Source organism: Lissotriton vulgaris, chromosome 12 (assembly GCF_964263255.1).
Source record: "Lissotriton vulgaris chromosome 12, aLisVul1.2, whole genome shotgun sequence".
In the NCBI taxonomy this organism is placed as follows: domain Eukaryota; kingdom Metazoa; phylum Chordata; class Amphibia; order Caudata; family Salamandridae; genus Lissotriton; species Lissotriton vulgaris.
The window spans coordinates 544,818,742-544,843,182 of NC_141700.1; the positions used below are offsets into that span (position 1 = coordinate 544,818,742).

The 24,441-nt window shown below is 42.4% G+C and overlaps 1 protein-coding gene across 2 annotated transcripts in view; it reads right to left on the bottom strand.

Moving 5' to 3' along the window:
* Window positions 1-24,441, bottom strand: part of NCSTN (nicastrin) — a 150,320-nt gene that overhangs the window by 3,149 nt on the left and 122,730 nt on the right. For both annotated transcript variants that reach the window (XM_086945340.1, XM_086945341.1), the window contains exon 16: window positions 5,661-5,870. In XM_086945340.1, coding sequence (XP_086801466.1) covers window positions 5,661-5,870 — 210 coding nt within the window. The remainder of the gene's footprint in view (window positions 1-5,660; window positions 5,871-24,441) is intronic.

Sequence of the window (24,441 nt, forward strand, 5' to 3'; positions counted from 1 at the left end):
CGCAAAATTATCATATTTCTCTAATTCCGTCAAAGGAATAAAAAATTCTGCCCAACCATAGCCTAGATAATCTTCAAAATCAGTTGCAACATTCAGAGAGCCATCGCAATCAACACCACCGCATAGTTGACTGACAAACTGATAATATCCAATGACTATGGTCACACTCTCAATGGAGACATATCAGACCAGAGGCAAAGAAGTGTGAAAAAGAAAAAAGAAGGCAACAGGCATTCACCAACTATGCACCAAGGATCTGGACCAACATCCTCACATTCTCCAAGACCACCCCAATTTAGGAAAGAGCTTAAAATGCATTTCATTACATAACACCACCACATCAATGAAACTTTACTACATTTTGGTTATACTTTCACTAACAAAGAAAAAGTTATAGTTAGAAATTCACCAGTTATAGTTAGCAGAGCTAACTTTAACTTGCACCCCTGTGATGCACTGCTTATGACCTCACATATTACATCACTCATAACATGTTCTATGACATCATTTATGACATCACTGTTGACAACTCAAATGACATCACTGATGCCATTATTCAAGCTTTTTGTACACATTACTCTATAAACAAGTATGGCATTCGAGGTCTGAAAGTGCATGGGGAAACTTGCTTTTGAGACCGCCCTTTTTTTCTTGCCCCCGCTTGACAGATCACCCTGAAATGCTCCAGGAAGGAGCAGAAGTGAATTTAAATTTTTTGGGGAAAGTTTTGTGAATATTCAGACCAGCGCCAAAGTTATTAGCAAAGAGTTCTGGAATTCACCTAATGGCAACACACGAATTCATGATTCATATGGCAATATATGCTATTGCTATCTATTGCCTTTTGCAAGACCAAGTACTTACAAGTACTACAGACATCTACATTATGTCAGGTATATTCAGACTGTAGTACAGGGTGTAGATTGAAAACTGCAAAGAATCTCATGATTTAGTTCAAACTCCTGCTGAAGACATTGTAGTTGAGGAGGTTCAACTATTAGCAAAAGGTATAGCTGGTAACAACTTTGCTGCACAATCAGTATTAATAGTGTACAGAAAGACAAAAACTACAACTGATCTAGGTAGGTGAACATATTTTAAAACCACAATTGTATATTAATAGAATTTGGAGAGAGGATGCCTGCTTGAAAGAATGGGCAAACGCAGAGAAGAGTTCACATCATCAGATAAAAAAAGCGAAGTGACAGAAACTCAACCTCCTCCTTTGGCGTATCATACAGAACAAGTTATTTACCTTTGGTTACGCTCTTTCTAGTAGAGACTATCTAGCCGCAGATTCCTCATGTTATGAATATTCCCCAGGTGTCAGACTGAACCCAGAAACATTTCAGCAGTACCCCTGCGCACTGGACATTGATGTTGTTTTGGAAATGATGTTGGAGCATATTTAGGCACCAGCCCCATGCACTTGACATTTACTATCGAGGGTCTCTGTGCCCTTAGATGCAGAGCACTAATCACAAATTGGTAGTGACCAGCATGCAGGTTCCAAGACTTGAGATCACATTAATGGATTGAATCCAATCACATAACCGGGATGATAGGAGAGTCACTGAGGAATCTGCGTCTAGATGGAGTCTCCACCAGAAAGAGCGTTAATGAATGTAAGTAACATGTTCTTCTCATAGAGAATTCTAGTTGCTGATAACTCACCTTTTGAATAGATTACAAAGCAGAAACTATTGTGAGGTGTGTCAGTGAATGGACTCAAACAAGAAAATGCATTGTGACAATATGGAGGGATGCCCATATAGTCACCGAGCAAATGTCCAGGACAAGGACCCCCGCATGAGAATGCAGTGGTAGCAGCCTAGGTAGAATAAGCACGCAATCCCTCCAGAGTATTTTTTTTGCCAACGAGTTGCAGATCTTAGTGCAATGCAGGATCTCGGGGGAGACGGTTCTCTTCTGCACAGCCTTGCATTTTTTCTCTCCATTCACTCCCACAAAGAGCTGATCATCTGGGAAGAAGGTGGTATATGGCAAGTTGACACGGCATGAAGCTCACTCACTTGCTGAACTGAAGTTATGATGATGAGAAACACTGCTTTTTGGGTGACAAGTCACAAGGGACAGCTGCAAAGTGGTTCCAAGGGAGTGCATATCACATTTGTGAGGACCAAGTTAAGGTCTCACTGTAGCATGGAATAGGAAGAAGGATGAAATCAATGCTGTAAACCTTTCAAAAAGAACATAACTGGAGTCTTAAACAATGAGAGTTGGTCTGGCAACTGAAAAAAGGTCAGAAGATACCCTTTACTGAGCCCAAAGCAAAGCCTTGCCGCTAAGGATAAAACCAACAACAAAACGTCAGATAACTTTGCCCGGAGGAGATACGTCTGAGGTTTACCGCACCAAGGAGCAAATCTGTCCCAACAGCAGACATATACAGTTATTGTCAAGGGAAGCCTGGCTGCCAAGATGACATCAACCACCTCCAGGAGGAAGGTTGAAGGTGTTCAGCGGTCAGCGCTCAATATCCAAGCCTGAAGGTGGAGACTGCAAAGACCCTGGAGCACATCCCAACCCTGCTGCTGCGACAGCAGATCCTCCTAGATGGGTAGCTTGAGCAGAGGAGAGATGCCCATGCCCCAGGTGTTCAAGACCCCATACCCTCCATACCCAATCTGGAGCCACTAGGATGACTTGGGTTCGGACCTTCTTGAGAACTAGGTGCAAGAGTTGGATCGGCAGAAAGGCATAAAGCGGTCCAGAGTTCAAGGCAGAATATGTCACAGAGCCAGAGACACCTTGGAAACTCCGGCACACAAAACGTGCTGACATGGCATGCTCTCCCCATTCACAAAAGAGACCATAGGCCACCTCTAGGGTTAACTTCTACTTGTGATCGGCTAGGCACCAATGGCTGAACTTGTCCGCCCTGGCATTCAACAATCCTGCCAGGTGATTCACCACCAGGAAAATTCCTTGATGGTCCAGCCATTTCTAAAGGTGCAGAGCCTCCTGGCACAGGGTCCATGAGCCCACACCGCTCGGTTTACTTCAGTATCATTTGGCGGTGATGTTGCCCAAGGTAAATCTGAGGAGGATCTGTCACAGTTTGCATCAGTCCTTACAGGGTTTAAAACTTGTAATTTTGGGAGGTGACATTTTCCCTGTATACTGAAACTTTGGATGAGGTAAGGGTCTCAAAGAGAAGTGAGGTCACTCCTGAACAGCATCTGGTAGAGTGGAAACAATGAAACTGACGTCAGAGTGCTAGTATGGCACCTATATGGACTTTGCCTGTCATTTCCTAGGCAGAATGCAGCAGTCCAGTCCAGAGCAGCACAGCACCACCTAACGGCAAGCAGAGTTACTGCCAAAAACTTTACAGATCCAGTCATACACCTGCAGAATTTTCAAAAGGAGCGGAATCTGTACCTAGAAGTCTCTATCAGAAGTTTTTGTACTGGTACAGGAAAGGAGAGCTCATCATAATCTTCAGAAACAAATATTTTTAGATTGTGATAAATGATATACCGAAGATATCGTGATAAAGGACATACCAAAGCTTCCGAAACAACCTGATTTACCAACGAGGTATCAGATGGAATGTTAAGAATAGTTTGAGAATCAATGTAAGCAAACGACTGCGCTGACATTTTATTTTTTCTTCTCTTTACCATTCTTATTATGTTTTGACAAAGGAAGAAGAATTATGTTCGAAATAGGTTCAGGTTTGGAAAATGGTACCATTTTGATTTAGAAATTTTGCTCCCCACTCCCATCAGGAGGACATTACGTGAAGCAGGGCGGGGTGATTTCTGTATTATCTGAGTCAATGTCAGACTCCTTGATAAGCCATGTACTGATGAAACGTAACTAGAATTATAGAGTAAGAAAAGTTTGATCCCCAAAATGAGTCAATTGGCCAAAAGCTAACTTTTCAGAGGGATTCTGTTCCAGGAACCTCTGTTGCCCAGTATACTACTTGGTGGAGTTCTGATGAAGAAGAATCTCTTCACAACAAATTCAGTTTGAAAAGGCCATTCTGTACCACAGGTCCCACAATTCTCTCAATGCTCAGCTTCCCTTTCCAAAGGCGTTCAGAGGTGTGTGCACTGGAGATTATGTCTCCCCAGTGGCCAAGTGGGGTCCCCCAGATCAGCAGGGATGACTGTATTACAGGTACTGATGGGCAATGATAACAATGGATATGCCCAGTAATGGTTTCCTCTTATCTATAGGAGTCAGCTTCTGTCCTTGTAGAGCTAAAGTGTTTCTATATCTAGGAGTTACTGGATATAAATAGGCAATGGTTCTTCAGAAAACTTGGATGACATCCAATACAGAGGAGACATGAAATCACTCAATGCAGCTTCTCTAAAACACACGCTTGCACAAGCCAGTGGGCGAGTACATTAAAAGTGACAGCTTTCTTATTTGTGAGTGGAAACCATTACAATTAGTTAAGAAGGAAGGAGGGAAGGACAAATATCCTCTAAGTCTGCACTATAATGGCATACACACACTTGCACACTTACTTTTTCCAAAACATTTAATGTGGAAGACCCTCTGTGCCTATTGCAAGCAGATCCTTGTAAAATGAAATATATGTAGATTCTGACCTATCGCAAATTTGACATGAAAGCGAACATCTAAATATGTTGGCCTACCACATATTTACGTTTATATCTAACATAACATATACCGAACAGAACATTATATCTAACATAACACAACATATGTAAGACCCACTAGAGATATGACATATGTTTATGTAACCATATGGTTAAAAGGAGCTATCTGCCGTTTTAATACAAAAAGGTAATCACACTTCTATACCAGTATGATCACCTACAATAAGTGTGTCACTTTTTTCATCAATCGATGCTTCAAATGGAGCCATGCCTAGTTTAGGAATATTGATCTATTGTTAAATGAACATGTAAATCCCGCTAAAGGATGGTATCGTGTTATTTAATGAAGCAAATCATAATTACCGGTCTCAAATCTCTGTACAGTACGTCAAGTGGCTTAGTTCATGCATAACAAAACGCCAAAGGATATCAAATGAAAGGAATAGAACATGGCTTTAAAAGCTTCATTTTCATTAGGTGTTTCTGACACAGTCTTGTAAGTTAGAACACAGGCATGATCTTTAAAGAACATCAGGCTTGAAAGGTGCTTCCTTGCAAAAACTCTTATTTGCGTCATGTAGGTTCACCTTTGTTGTGTCGGTCAAATTAAGAGTTTCCAATGAAGGGTAATTAAGAATAATGTTTTCCATTTATACGCTACAACCTTTTAAAAAGTTAATGATATACTTCCACATGCAACCGATTCTCAAGAAACATTTGTCATCTACAACCATAAGCTCAGTCTCACTGCAACCGAATCTGTAGCATTCGCTTCAACAAAAAATAATTTATTTTTTCTATTGCAAATACAGTATGTCTTTGTTACCTACACCACAGCAAAGTCCATATTGCTCTATTTTGTTAACAAAGAGGTAAGTATGGCCATATCAAGCACATAAGATTGCTTAGCCACTTAACCAGGGTGCTGTCATCCACACCAGGCTAGCCATACACATCAATGGCGCAGGGGAGTCCCTGATCTAAACACGGATAAGAATTTCACCTCTATTCTTTATGGGCCACTACTAACCCAAGCACCATACAGAAAGGACTCACCTCTAGCTCATGGCTTGCTACCAGAAATATCCTGGCTCGGATTTCCTTCCAGCGACTTTCAGTCCAGGTTGAGTACTCTGTGGATCCCCACTCATTTAGCTCAAACGCAGGGGACACTGCTTTACTCATGTGGGTCAATGTTTTCACGCAGAACGGTGTCCTTGTAGTGGAGTTATCAAATGAGCCAAGTACCCATAAGTATTCATAAAGCTGGAGAAAAAAAAATATTTGAGAAGGAGATGTGAATTTATGTTAAAAAAGGAAAATATACTTGTAATCCTGGGTTTTAGTTCATGGATCTTATCTCGGAATCCATAAACTGTATACTAATATTCGAGGACATACGGAATCCAAGAGTTTTTTACAATATATTTTAAATATTCCTTATGAAAACACTTTAATAAAACATCCCTGTAAGATGCCACAGTAATTTACATTAGAACAGGACATTTAACGGATGGGTCACTGCAAAAAAACAAACAAAGTGAAATAAACTATGGGATGTTAGGCTTCTCATTAAGCCATATTTAAACACATATAAATATATACACAGATCCAATATGACACGCAATTGCAATCTCAGAAACTACCAGCATCACCCATCATGAAGTACAGAGTCAGTCAGTTTATTTTTTAATGTGGCCTAGTAAAATGATCTTGACTTCATTAAACGTTCCCATTTATGCTGCTGGAATCCATAAGAAGCATTTAGGTTGATCATGACTTTGAGAGGATACCTATAACAGAGATGACATTACAGGTACGTAACCCTTCCTTCTCGGACTAAAGGCACCCTCACATCCATAAATAGCAGAATAGAGGTAGCAAGCTAACGAAAACCCTCTCTTGGAAGTGGAATCCAAATGCTTAGGAAGAGAAAGAACATCAAGTCAGGCACATGGGTAATGAAGAGAGGCATGATCCACTGGGAAATTTGTCCTAGAGTCAGAATCCATACACAATAGAGCTTGGCTAATGTATAAAATGATCTCTAGTTGACAAACGTATAGGATGGTGGGATTAAGGGCATTCTACATGGGTACAGAGACCTTTCTCTAAGTGCCAGGACACCTTCCCGGGTGATAGAATGCTGTACAAAACTGCATAACAACTGGCTTTCAGTTTACCAAGTAAAGATATTAACCTTTTTAAAATTTGCTTTTGCCCGTTTTTTTAAACTTTTTATTTACTCTGGGCTGGCGGCCACATCATAGTTTTTTGTAAAAATCTTCTTTAGCCATGCTGTACAGTATCTAGGGTGCTGTCCAACATCACTAAAAACCTCTGGCAAAGCCAATAGGCCCCATAGGAAAAACCTGTTGGTTTGCCAATGCTTGTTTTATTATAATGATGCACAGCATTATACATCCTGCAACGATCTGTGATGGTCTTGCCAGAAAAAAGCGCAGTACTACTGACAAAAACTGTTTGGAATGTTGTGTCTTCTATTGGGTAAGAAATATCTAAGAACTCTATTTACGTTCAATGTATAGAGGGCCCGTTCGGTTGAAGAGGAAGGGTCTGGAAAAAAGTTTTGGAGGGCAAGTTGTATGACTGATGTAGAGAACTTCAAGCTCACTCGCTGTACTAGATGAAAATTACAGCAAACAGGAATGCTGGCTCCATGACAAACACTGAAGCCTAATTTAGCAGGACTCAAAGGACACCCACTAATTTGTAAAGAACAATGTTCAACTATCAGAGAAGAGATGATCTTCTTAATTGGGGTGGACCTTCCTATGCCAGTGAAATAGTTTGGCACAGGATTGTTTAAAAAAGATGTACAAGATGTTCTTTTTACATAAAAACTCAACCTTACTTTTATACCGGATCATGGAAGCTAAGATTTGTTTATAGAATGATGAAGTGGAAGAATGCTTGTACAGTCACAGAATGGTCATGCACTCATCTGGAAGGTTCATGTGGCTGTACTGTAGGTACTTGGGTGCAATGCCATCAAGCTCATGATAGACTAGGGTGGAGGCTCTTGACCAACATCCTGGTGAGATGGCCCAGCCTGCATGGAAGGTTCCTGTAGGCTTTAGTGACAAGAGGAGTAGGTATGGATAACATAACTGTCCAGGGCAATCATAACAATTATCCTAACATGGCGATCACCTGATGACGTAGGGGGATCGGAAGAAAGATGAATGAAAATCTCCTAAACTAGTCTATCAAAAGACATTACATATGGATTGAATCTGTGGGAATCTGGATGCGAAGTTGTAGCATTTTCCATTTCTAGCAAACCGGTCCGTATGTGGCGCTCCAAAGTCTTCAGAGATGTCTGACAGAATGTCATCACTGACCACCGATTTATCTCTACCACTAGTCATACTCAGCTTGCTTGATTTCAAGCTCTGGAGAACAGGGGGATGCACAACTGCAAGAGAGGTTTTCCTTCCTCGGGACAAGTGGAATATCTTTTATGCCTCCATTAAAATGACTAAGTGACGCCCCCTACTTGCTGACATTGTGCACCGACGACATATTGTACAGCTGCAGAAAGATGGATGATTCAGGTACTAATGGGCGGAAATATTTTTGCCAGATTTTTGTCCGGTGTTGCTTCCAACCCTTGTTCTTTTGAACACTCAGTACCCGTTCTACCAAACTGTTCCAAAGGGAATGCAAATTCAGCACCAGCCGGTCCATGCGCAGAGTATGTGACATCCATGGTGAAATGCTGGGTGGAGAAAAATGCAGTCTGATGTTAAAGCCATTCTTGTCAACATATAGCACCCGTTTCTGTTTTGTTTTTCTGCTCTGCATGGACGTCCCACCTTGTCTTACCTACCCATGTGGTGGTGGTGTGCAGTGGCTGTTCGTAAGGGGAACCCATGGTCAAAGAAGGCTGTTGAGAACTACACCTTTTAGCTTTTGCCTCTTGAAAAATGATTTTGTGGAAGCTGTTGCTGCTGCCAACGTGGCTCCAATTGTTGCCTTAATTTCCAGAAAAGTATATAGGAACATTGTTGACCTCAACCTTGGAAAATGCTTAACGATTCTCCAGGACAGCATGTTATACAGCTTTGCTTCTATTTATAAGAGCTAAATATCATTTTCAGTGTGGGAGAGCCAAAGAGGGATGATCTTGAAAAAGGTATAGCCACAATCTTTACTTTACCCCGAGGAGAAAGGGACTACAGTTGAAGCCAGAAAGAGCGTCTCATGGAATGACACTTGCAAATTTCTTAAACTGCCTTGTATGCAGAGTCCTTGGCACCACTTATGGTTCAGAGCATCATGGCTTCTCTCAGGCTATCCCAAAAGTCATCTTTTTTCTCTCCAAAAAGGAGACCGATTAGCAGTGTAAAGAACTCCGCAGCCCCTTGTTTTATCTTCCTGGCAGATGTCTAGCAGAATCTCATCTATATGGAGTCCATCCTTTTACTTTTCTTTTCCAGAAGTGCTGCAGATATTGATCCCAGAGCATGGTGGCTTTTTGTGGCAGACAAAAATAGCAGAAAGGGAGAGTTTCCAAAAGGAACGGATACAACTCCCGCTGTCTGAACACCATGCAAGCTTCGATTGGTTTTATGGAGGGAGGGTGTGTATATATAGGAAATTTGACCTTTCGGCATGGTCACTCAGGATTTTTTGCCTTTTGCTGGACACTATTTTTGCCGGTTTTAAAACACTGTGCACTTTACCCCCACTAACCAGTGGTAAAATGCTTGTGTTCCCCTTTCAACATGGTGACATTGGCATATCCACAAATGGTATATTTAATTTACCCTGGGGCCTGCAAGCTGAAAGTCGCTAGTGGACGGCAGCACCCACTGGATCACCCACTGCACTGACAGTATAAAAATGACTGCAGGCCTACCATTTGTAGCCTGGCTGTTTTCAGTATTAAACTACAAATTCGACCTGCCAAAATACTACCTTTTGACAAGTCAAAACTTTCATTTTGAATATTTATAAGTCACCCCATAAAGGCATTAGCTGGGTGCATAGCATTTAAAAGTAGGACAGGTAGGAAGTGTATGTTATGTTCAGTGAAAATAACATACAAGGAAAACGTCACAAAAGCTATTTTCACTACAGCAAGGCTGGCTGTTAACCAGAAAAACAGTGGGTTACATTATTATATTAAATAGTGCTAACTTTGGTGAGGAAACAGCTACAAAAATAACGAAATAATAATTATAATAGTTATCGAAATCCAATTCAATGATGAAGTCAGACTAATGATAAGTATTATGGAAAAGGTACTTTTAGGATGTTACCTTTTCCCTACTTAAAGCTGTTGGCGATACATGTACATTTACATTTGCCATCCCATTTCTGCCAGCCAGTAATTAGCATATGAAAAGGTGTGAATGAGTATGAAATGCCTCCAAGAAGCAAAAAGACTGACCTAAATGGGCATAGATGACCAGGCTGAACCTGACAGAATATGCAAGGAGGGGCTATGAGCATCCTTTTTGAAATGACAGTGTCAAATTCTGCTTGAATGTCAAATCCTGCTGGACAAGCGTGTTTTTGTTCTTATAACAATTGCAGTGATCTTCAAAGATGCCTCCCAAGACACAGGTAAATGCAAGCCTTCACCTAGAGAGAACCCCCACAACCAGACCGATTACAATCACATAGGGAGTCATTTTTATATTAGTGTCCACTCCTGCTTAAATGTTAAATCCTGTTTTATTCTTCTTGGTGCTATTCCTACTTAAAATTCATATTTCCAGTTCCCATTATTGGATGTGTCATTTTGGTGTTATTTTATTTATTAAATGTTGCTCTATTTTTGTAACTAATTTGGGGATATTTATTGTTTTGCATTTCAAATTTATTGCTGTTTTGGTACTGTATAAATATTTTACAAGTTGCCCCAAGTTAAGCCGGTCATGTTCTGTGTCATAGCTACCACAGCGTTGAACTCAGGTTAATTCAGTGACTTTGAGGGTTCCCTTAAAAGGGTTGAGATTATTCCTTGAGGTGAGTAGTCACCCATCCAAAATAATAATCACATTTCTTACAGTTTGTACAATAGACTTAAGCAAGCCCAAGAACAGAGATACCGCAGGTTTTGCTGGTCATGAGGGAAAATGTGCTTAAAAAGGTCTAATGCAGGAGAGGTCTAATTGATTGTTAGAGTTATGTAAAGGTTTCCATTTCGGCATGCAACGCTGTACATCACATGATGTGCACAGACTAAAATTCAGTACTAGTCTCTCTAAAGTGGTGGCTTTTGTGGGCCCTAGCAGGCCCACGATGGCCTAGATTGGGACTCAGCTAACCAACCAGCCACCCCTGTGAGAGGAGATCATCCTGGAATAAAGACAACCTGAGATACTGTAGGACCACAGTCTGATGGTTCAGAGGGATGGAGGTGAGGTTATTAATTATTGGCACTAATAGAGATCATTGTTCACATTACCAGTTAGCGCTTGGGGTTACCTCCAGCGGCGGCCCCCTCATTATTGCAGAGAAGCATCGCCCCCTTGATGGCAGTGTAGCAAAAGTGAAAAATAAAATGGCAATAAACTGAATTATTTATTTTTCACTATTCCCAGCCCGAGCATTGTGTGAGGAGGGCCACTGCTGCTGACAGACAGCAGGGAAGTGGTGCGCACTCCACCAGTTTACACTGCACGTGTCACTTTGGCTGGCTGTCTAGCGACAGCCAGCCTGATATACACAATATAAACCTCTCCACCTAGTTGTCTTAGACAGCTGGGTGAAGAAAAGGTACAGGCCCGCTGTGCCTGCTGGAACGTCGAATCAGCCCACTCCACCCAATCTTGGGGCTGCTCTCATGATGCTCATCTGCGGCATGAGAGCAGCATCGGGATTTGGAGAGGGGAAGCTGGCTAATGCTCCATGAGGTGCCGTCGCGCTGACTGTAAACAGGACAAGGAGCGTGGGCGAGTACATTTTTCATTATATTTTTATCTTTTTGGCCCATTGACAGGCACTGTGAAAAATGTGCATTGACTTCAGCCTCAATTCCAGAGCTCTCAGTAACAGGCAGTTATAAAACCTGTAAACGAGCCATGATTGAGTGCTTTGGGATGCAAGTCTAAATGCATTGTGTTTTATTGCAGTGCCTGTCACAGGAATGGCACTTTGCTCAACGACTCTAAACAGCTGAGGTTCACTGCTCATCACTGGTTACCTCGTTGAGCCGGTCTTCTGTACTCCTGTGATCTGTGTGCAGATTGTATGCAGCACTATGGTGAGATATTGTTGGTATGGTTATATTTTATAAAGCTGTGGCTTTCCAGTAGCTGTAGAAGACATTTGAAACAAAGTTTTACGTAGTTTTTGTCTGACCTGGGCACCATTTTGTAGCGTTACAGACTTCTGCAAGTGAGGTTTTGACTGGGAAAGCCATAGACTCTTCCTTTTTTTTTTTTTAGTTCAGGGTGACCTTGGAATGTTGCATTGGCATAAATAACTTGGCTACAGTTGACAATTCATCACACAAGCCTTACTTTGGAAGGAAAATATTACTTATCCTGTAAGCATCGGTTCATAGTGTGTAGATACTGTAGATTCACAAGCTCTGCATACTCCTGCCATCTAATGTGGGCTCAAACATTTGCAAGTGGTTTCTCTTTGAGGAAGCCTTTCACGTTAGAGATGTGCTGTGACACTTGCTGGTCGAGAAGCCTCAGGGGAGCCCGAAAAGTACATCGGGGGGAAGGGGGGGGGGCGATAGTACGAGCTCAGAAGGGGAATGGGATTAGTTGGTTTTCATGATCGGGGGACTACTATGTGATTGCCGGGATGGCAACCAATGTGCCAAAGTCTATGCTTTCAATTAATGCGGACATTGGATTGTACACCTGTGCTATGTGTTACTTAAAATGTACAAATAAAGTTAATAAATAAAAAAACAAGAGATGTGCTGGGACTCTCTTCAGTCCACAAAGTGAACAGGCATTGACTCAATCTAGATTACTTTTCGCAAAGCGGTGAGAATGTGGATGGAGTGTCAAGCGAGCATAGTCTGGTGCACCATGCGAATTTTGAAGTGTCAGGTGGGTAAATAACACAAGAGACCTACAAATATCACAAGCCTACAGGTAGGTGTCTGGAAATCTACATCTTACAAACAAATGCTTACAGAGTAACTGTAGTAAAGTAATTTACTATGTGGTGTGGTTTTGAGAACTCATGTAATAATGGGGAAACAGCGTTTACAACGCTGTCTCCACAACGCAATGCCATAACAACGCAGTTGTTACAACTGCGTTGTTAGTACACAATACCATTACATCACAAGTCATTATAACGACTTGCTGTAAGGGGCGCACTGGTATTGGATTTAAAATCCAACACTTTCCCTGCTAGTGCGCAAAATGGAGTAGGAATAGTAAATAATACTATTCTGAAGTCCAGCGCACCCCCTACTGCAAATCGTTGTAATGACTTGCGCTGTAATGGTATTGTATACTAACAACCCGGTCGTTGTGATGACCATGTTGTAATGGCATGCAAACAAATCTCATGCGTTTTAAGGAGCTATAGTCTTAATATTTTCCATTTATAGCAAGAGTGCAATAGATACACATGCTCTGCATCGACTGTAAAGTAGTGCCCTTCGTAAGTGGCAGCTAGTGAGCAGATGAAGCAGATGTCTGGAACAAAGTCCTTAAACTGTCTGGACATCCATAGCCTGCTGGCAGCCTCAGACGTCCACAAAGTATGGGGTGTTAATCAGTTGACCGCTTTGAAGAGGTCTATTGAATCTGGTTGTGGAAACCAGACTGGGAGCGCTACCGCCTGAGGTGAAAAGGTGATACCACCTTGGGATGAAACTTAGGACTTGAACCTTGAGCACCATGAACACTAGATCTTCCCACTGCCAGCCGTTTGTGGCCACTGTCTTGCACGGCACTCTTGCAGAAGAACATGTGCAATCAGGCATTTGTGATTAGTGCATTGTAAAACACCATAATTTCAAACAGTTTAATTATCATTCTCATGGTCTGAGGATGTGACTTTGTACTAAAGGGGAACCAGCCTTTGACATGCCATCATCCTCTCATTGCTGGGACAGGCTTTGCATGTCACTGAATAACAGGAATACCATTGTGAGGAATATGTGCAGCTACTGCTGCCAAACATTTGGCAAACACCTGAGAGGCTGTTGTAACCCCAAAATAAAGGACAGAGTTCACAGTAAACTCCACTTAGCACAAATCTGAGGCACCGGTAATGAGCTGGGTGAATGGTGATGTGGAAGCAGGCACCCTTGAGTGTGCGGTTCACCATGTACCCTGACACAGAGCACCAGAATGACATTCTTGAAAAGTTCTGACATGATAAATTTCAATTGAGCAATCGTAGGTAGAGTATAGGCCAAACCGTCCCTTCCTTCTTGGGGCTATAAAAAAACTGGGAGAAAAATGCTGTGTTTTTGCTGGTGTGGTGGAACAGGTTGGACAACTCCCTTTTTGAGCGATGTCTACAATTTCTCTTGCAGCCGCTGGTGGTGGTGGTCTTGGCTGATGCTATGCCACCCTGATGGAATATTTGGTGGTGTGGTATGAAGTTCAGGCAATAGTCGTGGGTGATGATGGAACGCACAAATTTGTACGAGGTTATGTCCAGTGGGGAGAATAGCCTGGCATGTGCCCAAACAGGTGTTGAGTGGTAAGGGGTGATATGAGGGATCATTGTTTGGGGACTGAGGTGTTCTTGCTTTGAGTACCACTGAACTGGTATCCACCTCTAAATGAGTTTTAGGTGTTTGTCATTCATGAAAGGATTGCTGCAGCTGGCAAGGGGTATGCCGGACAGAGACTGCTTATTTTGCTGCTGCCTGTGTTTGAGGCCTATGACATCCTCTTTTTTTTTACAAAATCCCTGGGGATAGATTCTGTTGAGGTAATCAGAGGCAGGAATCTAGGTCAATGTTATTTAAATATGCAAAGCCTCTGACACCATGGATTACACAAGTTTTTTTGTTCAAGTCCTGTTTATTGACTATGAACGCTATTTATCTTAGCGCATTGTTTTAGAGTTCAAAACAGGTACACACGGGGTGTGAACAGCTCAGCTTAGAATATCTCCATAAGGCATAAAGTGAATTCATGATTTACACAAACATGAAAAAGACAATGGCAAGATTGCAGTGAAAAAGTAAATTCAACAATAAACATAAAAACAAATTACGTTAAAGTGACAGAATCCTATTTACAGGTGAAGTTTCTAGGTCCTAACATAAATCTGAGGGAAATTGTGTTGGTGTCCCAGGGGAGTATTATCAATTTATCCCTCAGGGGGACGTTAGTTATCCTGTATCGTGCCAGGGGCAATCGTATCTTCAATATTATTAAATGCCTGGTTGTGAGATACGTCTCTCACTGTATGTCCCAAGTGTCTGATTGGATCATATGGCTAATATTTCTCCTGGCAATCAAATTGAGCCTACGCGTTTCGACCTGGGTGGGGTTCTTGACAGGATGTGCGTTTTAAGGCAGGTCTTCATCAGGGCTCACAAAAGATGTAGGGGATCGTCGTGTCACACCTACAAGGGATTTATGAGGGTTATATTTTAGTGGTTGAGTGTAGTTTATAGGACCAGTTCAATAATTATTCAGTAGTATTTACAAAACAGTGTGGGTGTTCAGTCTTTAGGAATCACGTACCCGGGTGTGGAAGAATCAGTTCAGCATACTTTGGGTGCTGGTGGATCTCAGGAGGCAGGGTTTCTCCCTAGCCGGGATGGCTAGGTGTCCGCAGGCTTTAGTTACTGTGGAGGGAATTAGGTGGATAGTTTTATAAAAAACTACTTGTGGATCAATGAAGTTCTATAGGTTTGTCTACATTTGACGCCTATTGCATGGTACATGCATTCTGTGTGGCTTAATACCGGTCTGCCAAGGTAGTGCACTGGGTTAACGTTTTTTGCTTGGGGTGACCGGTTTGTCTCATGCCTGGGGTGCCAGGTGTTCTCTTGGTGCGCCTATGCATGGTCAGCGCGGGACGTGGTACGTGCGCTCTGTGCGTCTATTTATCGATCTCGTACCTGTTGTCGGATGACAGGGTCTTTTAAGTGCGCCTCAGCGTTGCCGTCGCGGGACGGATTCGGGGTCTTTCAGTTCTCGGCGTCTCCTCGTTGGCGTGTGGCTTCTCTCAACGCCTCCGCTGTGTGGGGTTTACACGGCGTTCCGAAGGCTGGTAGTCTTACGTGTTCTTTGTTGGTGGGAGCGAGGCTCTCATTGGCTGGCGCGTTGTTTTCGACGTTAGGGCGCTACTGATTGGACGGGTTGTCCCGTCATGGGAGCTTGCGCTAGTTGCTAGGCAATCGAGACGCCGAAGGCTGCTGGCACCATCCTAGGTTTAGTGTTATGATTCAAATGAAATTCGATATTTCTGATAATTCATTGAGTCCGTGGTTGACTGTATCTAAGTACATGATTGTCTTTGCTTCTTGCGTAGATAAATTGTTAGCCACATTTTTCCCTTTCACATGTTTAAGCACAGTCCATTTCAGGTCGTCTGGTCCATGCTGTTTTTCAATGCAGTGTGTGACCATTGGTGCATTTTCCTTTTTACATCGGATTCTGGACCGATGTTGAGATATTCTCGTTTTTACGGGCTGGCTGGTTTTTCCCACGTACGCAAGTCCGCACGGGCATATTGCACAGTAAATTACGTTGCACGTGTTGCAATTTGTGAATACCTCGTGTTTGATTTGTTTCAAGCCATAGGAAAAGACTGTTCCTTCTATAGTACTACTACACGAAATACAGTAGCCGCATTTATGGTGCCCTTTAACTGGAGGAAGGTGCAAGAGTGACTGGATAGAACTTTCTTGCCTTGGTAGTGTAGTGTCAGCTCTAACCAATTTGTTCCTTACACTCTCGTTTTTTTTGAGTGCGAAAATGGGTGGACCTTCAAATGGTTTTAAACTTCGGACTGTGTTCCAATTTCTTGTGATTATTTTCTTTATTTCTGCAGTGGCTCCTGAGAAGGTTGTCACACAAACCATTGGTGTTTCTTCCTTATTTTTGTCTTTGGGGGTCAAGAGGGTATCTCGTGGGATGTACCAGGCTCTCTTCATACTTCTCTTTAGTAGTTTCCTGGGGTATCCTCTCTCAATCAGTTTACATATCAACTCTTGAGCATGATGGAAGTAGTCATCTTTCTTTGTGCAATTTCTGCGCAATCTCATGAATTGGCTGAATGGTAGGTTTTCACGGAGGTTTCGTTGGTGAAAACTCGAAAAATGTAGAAAAGTGTTGCGGTCCGTCTCTTTGGTATATAGGGTGGTATACATGTTGCCCTCCTCGTGTTTGACCATTAAATCCAAGAAATTGATTTGTACTTTGTCAAATGTCAAAGTAAACTGGATGTTGGGGTTGCGGTCGTTGAGCCAGACTGCAAAATCCTTCAATGATGTTTCGTCACCTCGCCACAGCATAAAAACGTCGTCTATGTAACGTCGCCAAACTTTTATGTGTCCTTCATATGGATTGTTATTATAAATCCAGGTGTCTTCATATAGGGCCATGTACATTATAGCCATTTCCGGCGCGAAGGGACATCCCATGGCCGTCCCCATTGTTTGGAGATATTGTACGTTGTTGAATTTAAAGAAATTGAATTTCAGACACATTTCCGCTAGTTTGATTAGGAAGTCTGTGGGGACAGTATGTGGCCTTTCTCTCTTTTCCAGAAAGAATTCAAGTGCTTCTAAGCCGTCTTCTTGCGGAATGTTCGAATATAGGCTCACGATGTCCATGGTGACTAGAAATTCCATTGGTTCGTCAAATGGTTGACCGTCTAGAAAGTTTATTGCTTCCATCGTGTCCTTAATGTAGCTTGCAGTCTGACCCACGAGGGGTTTTAAAAATGTGTCCACATATTTGGCCGGTCTTTCGAGGATGGAGTTAACACCCGATATAATCGGGCGGCCAGGGGGGTTCATAGGGTCCTTGTGGACTTTGGGTAGAATATACATCAGAGGCGTGCGTGGATTTTTGTTGATTAAATATTCTCCCTCTTTTTTGGATAGCCATCCTTCTTTTTGGCCGTGTTCGACCAACATTTCTAGGCGATTTTTCAGTTTATCATTCCAATTGTCATTTGTTCTTTTGTAGTATTTTTCATCAGTGAGTTGTCGCAGCACCTCTGCTTCGTACATTTCCCGTGGGAGGATAACAATCCCCCCACCTTTATCCGCCGGCTTGATGATGAGACTTTTATTGTCTTGGAGTCCCTGAAGGGCAATTTTTTCATCCAATGTTAGATTCCATTTTATATATTTTCTGCTCATCTTTTTGTCTAGCGTGTCTAGATCGCGTAGCACGTTCTTTTCGAACTTCAGTAGTTCTACAGGCATCTGGCTGGAATTGGGAAAGAAGGTTGAAGGATTTTTCAGTCCTGAGTAGTTTCTGGTCGTTAGGTCTGGTTGATTTTCAAAGAATATCTTGAGCCTCATTTTGCGAAAGAGTTGTATGAGTTCCAATTTTGTTTGACAGATATCTGGACGGACGGTTGGAATAAATGTGAGGCCTTTCTGTAACACGCTTCTTTCGTTTTCTGTCAAGGTGTATTTAGACAGGTTGAAGACTGTGTTTGGATATGGTTCTACCAGCGGTACACTCGTCTCCTCGTTGTGATCTCCCCTTGGTATTGGTTGTTGGGGCGGTTGAACCACCTGTTGCCTCTCGGTCGACCACGGGATCTGCCTCTGCCTCTGTCGGAAAAAGGTGCCTGTTGATAAAATTGGCGGGCTTGGTCGTCTCTATTGCTAGTGGAGGCGTCTGCGTCACTTGAGTTGGTGGATGCGGAGGAATCTTCTGAGAATGTTATGAATTGTCTTCTACTTCTGCCTCTGTATGTGTTTAGGGCACTGGTGTTCTGTTGTTGTTTATAGTAGTCCTTATCCAGATACGGGTAGGTTTTTTTCTCAGAATAGTTTGTGATATCTTTCAGTAGTTTCTGCTTTTTGAAATCTTCAGTTGTTTTCTGAAAGATTTGGTTTTCCTTTTCTAATTTACTCAAAAGTGCCTGGGCGTTTTCAATTGCTGTGTTGTTCTTGAAGGCTTCTTCCAATTCTTTGATTAGCTCCTGTTCTTTTAATCCTAATCGTTCAGCAGTTTTGATTGAATGGAACATCCAATCTCTTGAACATTTAGTGCCGATATGGCTGAATCCTTCCAGATATTCAGGGTCGTCAGTAAAAATCACGGGCACATTCTTTACTTGTAAACCAACTGGAGTAGTTCCCGCTCTTAGGTGTTCTAATAGTACTTCGCCATGAAGGGATGTTCTTATTTGCTTTTTCTTCAGGCGCGCAATTTTTTCCAATTCGGTGGATTGGCCAGCTTGTAGTACGGTATTACCAGGGTTCAGTGTTGATGGTCTCTTCAGCAGAGTTTCAATGTCTTCCTCTCTAATGCTCAGAGTCTTTGGTTCTGACATTTAGATGTCGTCAGAGTGCAGTTGTAATGCAAGTGTTGGGGTACGTGTGATTCCTGAGTAACACTGTTTGTGAGGGATGGGTGTGGTGGTTGGTTGAGTGTCACACTAGTGTGCCGTTAGTGAGTTAACGCAGAGGATGAGTTTATCATTCTGCTGGGTGGGGCTTATTGTCCCCTAGGGTGAAAATTGGATTTTGGGGTGGTCCCTCGTAGACTTGGTGTCTACACTAAATTTTACAAAATCCCTGGGGATAGATTCTGTTGAGGTAATCAGAGGCAGGAATCTAGGTCAATGTTATTTAAATATGCAAAGCCTCTGACACCATGGATTACACAAGTTTTTTTGTTCAAGTCCTGTTTATTGACTATGAACGCTATTTATCTTAGCGCATTGTTTTAGAGTTCAAAACAGGTACACACGGGGTGTGAACAGCTCAGCTTAGAATATCTCCATAAGGCATAAAGTGAATTCATGATTTACACAAACATGAAAAAGACAATGGCAAGATTGCAGTGAAAAAGTAAATTCAACAATAAACATAAAAACAAATTACGTTAAAGTGACAGAATCCTATTTACAGGTGAAGTTTCTAGGTCCTAACATAAATCTGAGGGAAATTGTGTTGGTGTCCCAGGGGAGTATTATCAATTTATCCCTCAGGGGGACGTTAGTTATCCTGTATCGTGCCAGGGGCAATCGTATCTTCAATATTATTAAATGCCTGGTTGTGAGATACGTCTCTCACTGTATGTCCCAAGTGTCTGATTGGATCATATGGCTAATATTTCTCCTGGCAATCAAATTGAGCCTACGCGTTTCGACCTGGGTGGGGTTCTTGACAGGATGTGCGTTTTAAGGCAGGTCTTCATCAGGGCTCACAAAAGATGTAGGGGATCGTCGTGTCACACCTACAAGGGATTTATGAGGGTTATATTTTAGTGGTTGAGTGTAGTTTATAGGACCAGTTCAATAATTATTCAGTAGTATTTACAAAACAGTGTGGGTGTTCAGTCTTTAGGAATCACGTACCCGGGTGTGGAAGAATCAGTTCAGCATACTTTGGGTGCTGGTGGATCTCAGGAGGCAGGGTTTCTCCCTAGCCGGGATGGCTAGGTGTCCGCAGGCTTTAGTTACTGTGGAGGGAATTAGGTGGATAGTTTTATAAAAAACTACTTGTGGATCAATGAAGTTCTATAGGTTTGTCTACATTTGACGCCTATTGCATGGTACATGCATTCTGTGTGGCTTAATACCGGTCTGCCAAGGTAGTGCACTGGGTTAACGTTTTTTGCTTGGGGTTACCGGTTTGTCTCATGCCTGGGGTGCCAGGTGTTCTCTTGGTGCGCCTATGCATGGTCAGCGCGGGACGTGGTACGTGCGCTCTGTGCGTCTATTTATCGATCTCGTACCTGTTGTCGGATGACAGGGTCTTTTAAGTGCGCCTCAGCGTTGCCGTCGCGGGACGGATTCGGGGTCTTTCAGTTCTCGGCGTCTCCTCGTTGGCGTGTGGCTTCTCTCAACGCCTCCGCTGTGTGGGGTTTACACGGCGTTCCGAAGGCTGGTAGTCTTACGTGTTCTTTGTTGGTGGGAGCGAGGCTCTCATTGGCTGGCGCGTTGTTTTCGACGTTAGGGCGCTACTGATTGGACGGGTTGTCCCGTCATGGGAGCTTGCGCTAGTTGCTAGGCAATCGAGACGCCGAAGGCTGCTGGCACCATCCTAGGTTTAGTGTTATGATTCAAATGAAATTCGATATTTCTGATAATTCATTGAGTCCGTGGTTGACTGTATCTAAGTACATGATTGTCTTTGCTTCTTGCGTAGATAAATTGTTAGCCACATTTTTCCCTTTCACATGTTTAAGCACAGTCCATTTCAGGTCGTCTGGTCCATGCTGTTTTTCAATGCAGTGTGTGACCATTGGTGCATTTTCCTTTTTACATCGGATTCTGGACCGATGTTGAGATATTCTCGTTTTTACGGGCTGGCTGGTTTTTCCCACGTACGCAAGTCCGCACGGGCATATTGCACAGTAAATTACGTTGCACGTGTTGCAATTTGTGAATACCTCGTGTTTGATTTGTTTCAAGCCATAGGAAAAGACTGTTCCTTCTATAGTACTACTACACGAAATACAGTAGCCGCATTTATGGTGCCCTTTAACTGGAGGAAGGTGCAAGAGTGACTGGATAGAACTTTCTTGCCTTGGTAGTGTAGTGTCAGCTCTAACCAATTTGTTCCTTACACTCGTTTTTTTTGAGTGCGAAAATGGGTGGACCTTCAAATGGTTTTAAACTTCGGACTGTGTTCCAATTTCTTGTGATTATTTTCTTTATTTCTGCAGTGGCTCCTGAGAAGGTTGTCACACAAACCATTGGTGTTTCTTCCTTATTTTTGTCTTTGGGGGTCAAGAGGGTATCTCGTGGGATGTACCAGGCTCTCTTCATACTTCTCTTTAGTAGTTTCCTGGGGTATCCTCTCTCAATCAGTTTACATATCAACTCTTGAGCATGATGGAAGTAGTCATCTTTCTTTGTGCAATTTCTGCGCAATCTCATGAATTGGCTGAATGGTAGGTTTTCACGGAGGTTTCGTTGGTGAAAACTCGAAAAATGTAGAAAAGTGTTGCGGTCCGTCTCTTTGGTATATAGGGTGGTATACATGTTGCCCTCCTCGTGTTTGACCATTAAATCCAAGAAATTGATTTGTACTTTGTCAAATGTCAAAGTAAACTGGATGTTGGGGTTGCGGTCGTTGAGCCAGACTGCAAAATCCTTCAATGATGTTTCGTCACCTCGCCACAGCATAAAAACGTCGTCTATGTAACGTCGCCAAACTTTTATGTGTCCTTCATATGGATTGTTATTATAAATCCAGGTGTCTTCATATAGGGCCATGTACATTATAGCCATTTCCGGCGCGAAGGGACATCCCATGGCCGTCCCCATTGTTTGGAGATATTGTACGTTGTTGAATTTAAAGAAATTGAATTTCAGACACATTTCCGCTAGTTTGATTAGGAAGTCTGTGGGGACAGTATGTGGCCTTTCTCTCTTTTCCAGAAAGAATTCAAGTGCTTCTAAGCCGTCTTCTTGCGGAATGTTCGAATATAGGCTCACGATGTCCATGGTGACTAGAAATTCCATTGGTTCGTCAAATGGTTGACCGTCTAGAAAGTTTATTGCTTCCATCGTGTCCTTAATGTAGCTTGCAGTCTGACCCACGAGGGGTTTTAAAAATGTGTCCACATATTTGGCCGGTCTTTCGAGGATGGAGTTAACACCCGATATAATCGGGCGGCCAGGGGGGTTCATAGGGTCCTTGTGGACTTTGGGTAGAATATACATCAGAGGCGTGCGTGGATTTTTGTTGATTAAATATTCTCCTTCTTTTTTGGATAGCCATCCTTCTTTTTGGCCGTGTTCGACCAACATTTCTAGGCGATTTTTCAGTTTATCATTCCAATTGTCATTTGTTCTTTTGTAGTATTTTTCATCAGTGAGTTGTCGCAGCACCTCTGCTTCGTACATTTCCCGTGGGAGGATAACAATCCCCCCACCTTTATCCGCCGGCTTGATGATGAGACTTTTATTGTCTTGGAGTCCCTGAAGGGCAATTTTTTCATCCAATGTTAGATTCCATTTTATATATTTTCTGCTCATCTTTTTGTCTAGCGTGTCTAGATCGCGTAGCACGTTCTTTTCGAACGTCAGTAGTTCTACAGGCATCTGGCTGGAATTGGGAAAGAAGGTTGAAGGATTTTTCAGTCCTGAGTAGTTTCTGGTCGTTAGGTCTGGTTGATTTTCAAAGAATATCTTGAGCCTCATTTTGCGAAAGAGTTGTATGAGTTCCAATTTTGTTTGACAGATATCTGGACGGACGGTTGGAATAAATGTGAGGCCTTTCTGTAACACGCTTCTTTCGTTTTCTGTCAAGGTGTATTTAGACAGGTTGAAGACTGTGTTTGGATATGGTTCTACCAGCGGTACACTCGTCTCCTCGTTGTGATCTCCCCTTGGTATTGGTTGTTGGGGCGGTTGAACCACCTGTTGCCTCTCGGTCGACCACGGGATCTGCCTCTGCCGGAAAAAGGTGCCTGTTGATAAAATTGGCGGGCTTGGTCGTCTCTATTGCTAGTGGAGGCGTCTGCGTCACTTGAGTTGGTGGATGCGGAGGAATCTTCTGAGAATGTTATGAATTGTCTTCTACTTCTGCCTCTGTATGTGTTTAGGGCACTGGTGTTCTGTTGTTGTTTATAGTAGTCCTTATCCAGATACGGGTAGGTTTTTTTCTCAGAATAGTTTGTGATATCTTTCAGTAGTTTCTGCTTTTTGAAATCTTCAGTTGTTTTCTGAAAGATTTGGTTTTCCTTTTCTAATTTACTCAAAAGTGCCTGGGCGTTTTCAATTGCTGTGTTGTTCTTGAAGGCTTCTTCCAATTCTTTGATTAGCTCCTGTTCTTTTAATCCTAATCGTTCAGCAGTTTTGATTGAATGGAACATCCAATCTCTTGAACATTTAGTGCCGATATGGCTGAATCCTTCCAGATATTCAGGGTCGTCAGTAAAAATCACGGGCACATTCTTTACTTGTAAACCAACTGGAGTAGTTCCCGCTCTTAGGTGTTCTAATAGTACTTCGCCATGAAGGGATGTTCTTATTTGCTTTTTCTTCAGGCGCGCAATTTTTTCCAATTCGGTGGATTGGCCAGCTTGTAGTACGGTATTACCAGGGTTCAGTGTTAATGGTCTCTTCAGCAGAGTTTCAATGTCTTCCTCTCTAATGCTCAGAGTCTTTGGTTCTGACATTTAGATGTCGTCAGAGTGCAGTTGTAATGCAAGTGTTGGGGTACGTGTGATTCCTGAGTAACACTGTTTGTGAGGGATGGGTGTGGTGGTTGGTTGAGTGTCACACTAGTGTGCCGTTAGTGAGTTAACGCAGAGGATGAGTTTATCATTCTGCTGGGTGGGGCTTATTGTCCCCTAGGGTGAAAATTGGATTTTGGGGTGGTCCCTCGTAGACTTGGTGTCTACACTAAATTTTACAAAATCCCTGGGGATAGATTCTGTTGAGGTAATCAGAGGCAGGAATCTAGGTCAATGTTATTTAAATATGCAAAGCCTCTGACACCATGGATTACACAAGTTTTTTTGTTCAAGTCCTGTTTATTGACTATGAACGCTATTTATCTTAGCGCATTGTTTTAGAGTTCAAAACAGGTACACACGGGGTGTGAACAGCTCAGCTTAGAATATCTCCATAAGGCATAAAGTGAATTCATGATTTACACAAACATGAAAAAGACAATGGCAAGATTGCAGTGAAAAAGTAAATTCAACAATAAACATAAAAACAAATTACGTTAAAGTGACAGAATCCTATTTACAGGTGA